Source organism: Capsicum annuum, chromosome 10 (genome assembly GCF_002878395.1).
Source record: "Capsicum annuum cultivar UCD-10X-F1 chromosome 10, UCD10Xv1.1, whole genome shotgun sequence".
In the NCBI taxonomy this organism is placed as follows: domain Eukaryota; kingdom Viridiplantae; phylum Streptophyta; class Magnoliopsida; order Solanales; family Solanaceae; genus Capsicum; species Capsicum annuum.
The window spans coordinates 15,053,073-15,060,189 of record NC_061120.1 but is presented as its reverse complement, the minus strand read 5'-3'; the positions used below and the strand labels follow the sequence as shown (position 1 = coordinate 15,060,189).

Sequence of the window (7,117 nt, the reverse complement as noted above, 5' to 3'; positions counted from 1 at the left end):
CTCAATTTAAACTATTAAAATAATTTATATTTTTAATTATTGTGAATTATAACTTCTTTTCTTCTGTGTCAATTTAAATGATGCTGGTATAATTTGAGAGTCAGTCAAATATTTTATATTTTTTAAATTTCGTAAGTTGTTAATTATGATTTACAATGTCTTTTACATTATTTTTTCAATAATATATGAATATTCTCCCTGTCACAATTTATGTGGCACAGATAAAATTCCGACTGTCAATCAATTTTTTTTACTTATATACATTTATATTAAGTTCTTAATTATTATGATTTATAATACTTTTTATTTCATTTTCAAATAATATATGTTATTTTATGTCTTGCTCTGTCTCATCCTAATTTATATGCACTAATATAATTTCGATAGTCAATTAAATTTTTTATGTTGACATAGCATTTTATGTCTCGTATACATTTTTTATGAAATATTATTAATTTTTCTATGCTTAGACGATCATAATAATTAATTAGGGGTGATATAGTAAAATCACAATGAAAGCAATGAAGCACGCATGTCTTAAGTGACTTGTAATAATTAATTAGAAGTGACATAGCAAAATTACTATAAAAAAATACTTGTATAGTAATTAATTAACGGTGGTACAGTAAAATTACGATTGAAACAGTCATAAATGTCCATTTTACTTTTTTTCTAGTTAAATATTATTAATTTTTTAATATGTAAATGACTTATAATATTTAATTAGAAATATAGTAGTAATAATTAATTAGGGATAATATGGTAAATTACGATTGAAGCAACTGAAATAGACATGTCATAAATGTCTATTTTTATTTTTGTTAAATATTATTAATTTTCTAATACATAAATGACTTATAATAATTAATTAGGGGTGATACAGTAAAATTACAGTTGAAGCAGCTGAAAGCAGGAATGTCGACCTCGTGCTTGCTTTGCTGATACGGTAAAATTATGATTGAAGCAGTTGAAGTAGACATGTCTTAAATATTTATTTTATTTTTTTATTAATTATTATTAATTTTCTAATAAATATATAACTTATAATAATTAATTAGGAGTGATATAATAAAATTACAATTGAATCAGCTGAATCAAATATGTGGACCTCCCGCCTCCTTCAGCTCCCTCTTATAAATAAGATAAGAGATAATGGGGAAACCAAACAATTAGTTCAATACTCTATTTGATACTACATCAAAATATATATTAACATACACAATCACATATTGTAAAATTCAAATTATAACATAAATATAAAGGGCCTAAAACTTTATTTAGCAGATAAAAATAAAACGACATTAGCATATAATTATCAAATATTATATTAGTGTCTTAGTTGACTAAAATATGACAAAGTCAACAAATGGTAAATGTAGGTCGTATTACGTGATATTAATCCAATTAATATTTAATTAAGATGGAACATTATTTTAATCAGCAATCTTATTCTCATCAATTATGTACAATGACAATTGGTGCCTCATTTCAGTTATTTTATATGAATTAACATGACCAAGAGAAGATAAGGTAACTCTTATGATATCTTTCTTTCTTGGTAAAACTTAGTATTATATATCCAACTAATTCACTCAAGAAATATAAGAGGAGAAAAGAGAGTTGACTTCTGTTTTTTTCTACTGTAAGTAGTATTGATGGCAGAATTTATCGTTTATTGAGTAGATCTACTTAATTAACGAATTGATAAGATTTGAAGATCTATTGAATAATATAAATCTCGAAATGACAATCTATCACTTTAATTTTTTTATTTTGTATACCAAACTTTTGTATATTCTGCTGATCAATTCTCTTTTAATTTCCATTTTCCTTAAAGTAAAACAGACCACTTCAAAAATAGAATTCTTGATTTGTGTCAATGATTTTTACCTAACAAAGAGAAAAATAATTGAGTAGGTACAAAATTAAAGCCATAAAGCTCCAGCTTGTTTAAGTATTGGCACTAATTCACCAGAAATATGTGTGGACATCACTCTTTCTAGTCCTCCAAACAAATTTCCTCCTACGAAAACTACTGGCAGCTCTATCGTTCCATTGGCCCCGGCAGCGATTATCGACAATTCTTTCTTTACATAATCTTCATCTTCATTATTCACTTCGAAAATCATAGGGTTAACACCTAACCCTAGCAACAAATTTTTCACAACATGGCACATGCAACATCCACGTGTCGCTATGACGATTATCGCATTTTCTGAGACGGATTTCACTACCCTAGTAGTGAAGACAGTATTTTCATTTTGTGATCTCTTGTTACCAATGGAGTTGGTTTCGTTGCTCTCACCTACAAATAATTATATATGTGAAAAATCACTATAATTTTAAATCAAAAGTGAAATGAAACAACATATGAAAATTCTAAAAATCAAAGAGTAAAATACAGAAATTATTTTCGAATGACTCTAACGTGAATAATTTTTTTAAAAAGCTGAACTGTCAATTGTAAAATCTAAATTCGCATCTAGCTAGTGATCAGTTGAATATGATTTAAAGGTGATGGAGCCATTACAAAAGTGAGAAAAGATAGCTGTACATATTGAAAATTTCAAAAATACAGTAAATTTAGTTGAACTCATCAAATTTAAATTATGATATCACCTCTAAACGACCATTAAAGAGAAAAAATAGAGGTAACTTTAGAAATTTCAAAAGTATTGTAAATTCAGTTAAACTCATCAAATTTAAATTATGATAGCGCCTCTACAAAATTAGTGAAAAACTAGAGGTACCTATTGATTTCAAAAGTACAGTAACTTTAGTTGAACTCATCAAATTTAAACTATGATATTGCCTCTAAACTGCCACAAAAGTGAAAAAATAAAGGTACATATTGATTTCAAAAGTACAGTAACATCAATTGAACTCATCAAATTTTATGATATCGCCTCTAAACCATCACAAAAGTGAAAAAAAAAATAGAAGTATATATTGAAAATTTCAAAAGTATAATAAATTTAGTTGCACTCAAGAAATTTAAATTCTAAATTAGTCCCAATCGCTCTGAATAATTACCTGAACGTGACTCAAAGATGGTGGATCCACCACTACTAGAGGTGGCGGATGAACTACCACCGATCATCATAGTGGTGGTGGAGGGAAGCCAATTTCTATATGGTAAAGTTCGTTGCATGGTGGGGTGGGTGGTGTGGTGGAGGTAAGGGGAGGGGGGGGTTAGGGGGGAGAAAGGGAAGAAAAATGTAAAGGGAAGTAGTTGTATATATAATTGAAGGGTGATGATGAAAGTGGTGTAGAGTAACCTAACGTCAACGGCTGTGACGTGAGGATAAACGTCAGGATTACTGTTTAGTACGTCTAGTGGAGGCTATTTTTAAAATGGTTCCAATAAGTCGTGGAAAAATGAATAGGAAAGTTTCCACTCATCTCAAGCAGTCGTTTGACGAGAACTTTTTTAATTTTTTAAAGTGTTATTTTATTTTTGTGAAAAAAATAAAAATAATAATATTTAATATATTTATTTTTATTTTTTTTACTCTTATTTTCCTCACAAAATTTTAAAAATAATTTTAATTTATATTTATAATCAAATACAACACCAACTCCACCTCCAAAAAATTATTATTTTCATAACCAAATAAAGTCTAATCAAGGTGAAGCTAGGTAGGGTCGGAGTCTTCTAGAAAAAAAATTACCATATCATATATACATAAAATTAAAACTATTTCTTTATGTTTTTAGTAGTTGGTTGAATTTTCTCGACTTGCATTCAAGGGTGTGGTCTAGTGGTTCAATGAAGTAAGTTGAGATTATATGATCTTAAATTTGTCAGGTAAAATATTAGAATTTAAAAATTTACTGAACATAAAATGAGAGAGTCTTTTCGAGAACAAATCGAAAAGAAAATAGTTCAATTTTAACAATTATTGATAGGCAATAACAACAAAAATAATAATAACAATAGTAATAAAGTAATAAAGTTCTTTGGTTTTAGCCATGTTGCATGATGGGAGATGATAGATATTTCGTGAAATTAAATTGAATGCGATGAGCTGAACACCACAAATGTCATAAAAAAAAATAAAATTAAAAAGGTCTTTGGTTTTAACCTTTGAAGGCAGCAATTGGGCGAAGTGGCGAACAAAGTGAAGGGAACATATTCCTGAAGAGTAAACATGACTTTACAATTTTATATAGCCAATGACTTTTAAAAAAATTACATGATCAGGGATAAAAATGTATAGTAATTAGGTACTATCATATTGAGCTAGGATCAGTAATATAATTTCAAGTCATTCCCAAATTGTTAATCTAATACTAGTAAACTACTAATGACAGTTCTTTTGTTCGAATGATCGATTGGTACAGTTTGATTTTGAACAACTCTGTCTTATCAAATGGTATGATGGGATTTTAATAAGATATCTTCGCACTTAACCTAAGATCTCGGCTAAAGTTCTGAAAATGGAAAAACTCCTCTATAGAAAATACTCTCCCTTAAATGAGCATCACACTGTGAGAATTAGTGAGTTGGTAAATTTTGTACGCTAAATGTGAAATTCAAGAGGGGGAGGTGATTTGAAACATCTTTCTCGAGTCGACTGGTCAGTCTTGACAGTCAACTCACCTGCAGAGAATAGAGTACTGAACAAAACAGATTAAGTTTGAATTCACAAGAAGATAAATTAGTAAATAAGTAAATGACACAAAGATTTGTCCTGGTTCGGAACATCAATGTGGTGCCTATTTTCAGTCATCTCGAATTTCAAGGATTTTCTTAGAGTCTTTCAAAGTGAGTTGGAGTAAAAATGTAGTAGACAAGTTTTGAAGCTTATTTTGTAATTGAGATCTTGTGACACAGTCTCAACTGGTATGCCTAAGTTGACTCGATCTTTTTCTTTTGTAACTATTGCAAACTAAGAAGTACAAAACTTTATTGAGACTAAGATTGAGATATACTAAGATTTTTTTGTGAAGTTGAGTAAGGTCTTTGGTCTTCAACCTTCTCTTTTATAGACTTTAGTTGATTTGGCTTCTTGCTCTATAAGAAAAACTCAAGGGATTTCTTCTCAATCAAGAATTTAAATTGATTCCTTGATTGAGGAATTACACCATATGATACATCCATATCAGATATATTTGCACATGTGATGCAACCTTTTCTCGAACAGGAGCTCACAGCCATACATGTCCATATCAGATATGTCCATGTAGAGGGTGTGATCTTCCTTCCTTGTGTAATTCCTTATAGTATGCGGTTGTTATTAATTGGCTATCACCTTTCTTATACTTTTAGATTTGATGAGATCTTGACTGATATGCTTTCAGATTCAGTGCTAACAATCTCTCCCTTTTGAATAATGACAAACAAAAAACATTAGTTGACTTTTCTGTTCTTGCAGTCGACTTGCTCCCCCTTTCTTGCTGACTCTTTTTCCTTTGTCATTATTGAGTTGACTTCACGAGCATTAGTAGGCGAATAACTGACTCTTCCCCTTACTTAGAGGCCCTATCTGATGTTTTAGCACTCTCCCCCTTTTGACATAATAAAAAAGAACAGAGCACAAACAAAAAGAACACAACAAAGCATAAAATAGGCACACAACAGATAAACAGTCAATGTAGCATGCAAAAACAACAAAAAATATGATAGAACAAGTTAAAATATCAGTTACAACCCTAAAAGAAAAAGGGACAGGATTTCCTTTTGAATAGCAGTCATCATCTCAATGTTTGGCCAGGAAATAGGTACGAGTATTGTGCATGTTATGATAGAAGAGCTCATAGGACTTTTTGACACTTTTTTTAGAAGCTGGAGTAGGAATTTTAGACTGATATGGCAATTTTGTTGGGGGAGGAGTTGGATTCGGACTTGATGGATTCTATGCGAGCAAATAATCTATTGAAGGCTTGACACCTTCCTGCTTGAATCCATCAATGGTTAGCCGCATCTTGACTACATCAATACTTGTTTCCTTACCTAATTATAGTAGCCTAGTAGTCGACTCCTGAAGAAGCATCAACCCTTCCTTGATAACCTTAAGTCGATCTTTGACCTCCTCAAATTCCTTCATCATAGGAAGTACATGATTAGATACAGTTTTGCTTACCTTGGGAGGATTTAATCTTGATTTTTCAGATTCTTTTTTGGATTATTCATTATCCACCAAGACATATCCCATGCTGGAAAAGGTCTTGAAGTCATAAGTTGCTAAGACTTCCACGAACGGGTATGCAGATAGGTCAATAGAGTAGTATAGGAGGATTCTGGTGATCAGCAGTCACTACTAAAAAAAATTAGAAAACTGACCACAAAATGTGGTCGAAAAAAACTGACCACAAGTGAACGGTTTTTCAATTTTTTTTATTTTTTTCTTATTTAAAAAAGCGACCACATGTGGTCGTTTTTAATTTAAATAATATTAATAAATATTTTAAAAAAACAACCACATGTGGTTGATTTTTGAATTAAAAATTTTAAAAAAACAACAAGCATGGGATTAAAAGAAGTAAATAATTATTTTTAAAAAATAATCATATAATCTTATATTAACTTTATGTAATCTAATTATTGTTATTAGTAAAAATAATATATTAGATTACATATATAATATAATATATTTACTGAATTAAAAGATAATCTAATATATTATTTTTTAAAATTATACTAATTACACTTAGTCAATAACCAATATAACAATAATAAAAATCAATCAATCTAACGTGAAAAAACTTACACTAAAAAATATATCAAATATAATATACAAATTACATACAACATAATCTTTATCTTTACTTATGTTTCAATATATAAAATAAATATTTTTCTTTATACATACATTAAATGACGTTAAAAATACATAATCTTTATATAATGAATATGTATATATATATATATATATATATATATATATTATATATATCATACCGTTGGGATAGACCATTGAAAACTGTTGTATACGTATTTAAAAGTTGAAAATGGATGTTTATAGTACGTATTTGAAAGGTGATGTTCATAGCATGTATTTGTAGTCATAATAATGTAATATATAACCGTTAATTCATCAGAATATAATGAACGTGTTCTATTATATGGTAATTATACTTGTGGATGTGATATATATAGTACGAATTGAAGAGT

The 7,117-nt window shown here is 29.1% G+C and overlaps 1 protein-coding gene across 1 annotated transcript; it reads right to left on the bottom strand.

Moving 5' to 3' along the window:
• Window positions 1-1,850: 1,850 nt before the first annotated feature.
• On the bottom strand, window positions 1,851-3,212 carry LOC107844781 (glutaredoxin-C9). The gene is made up of 2 exons (XM_016689129.2): window positions 3,034-3,212; window positions 1,851-2,305 (listed from the first exon to the last, which is right to left on the bottom strand). The coding sequence occupies exons 1-2, from the start codon at window positions 3,149-3,151 to the stop codon at window positions 1,926-1,928; spliced, it is 498 nt and encodes a 165-aa protein (XP_016544615.2). The 5' UTR covers window positions 3,152-3,212; the 3' UTR covers window positions 1,851-1,925.
• Window positions 3,213-7,117: the final 3,905 nt, after the last annotated feature.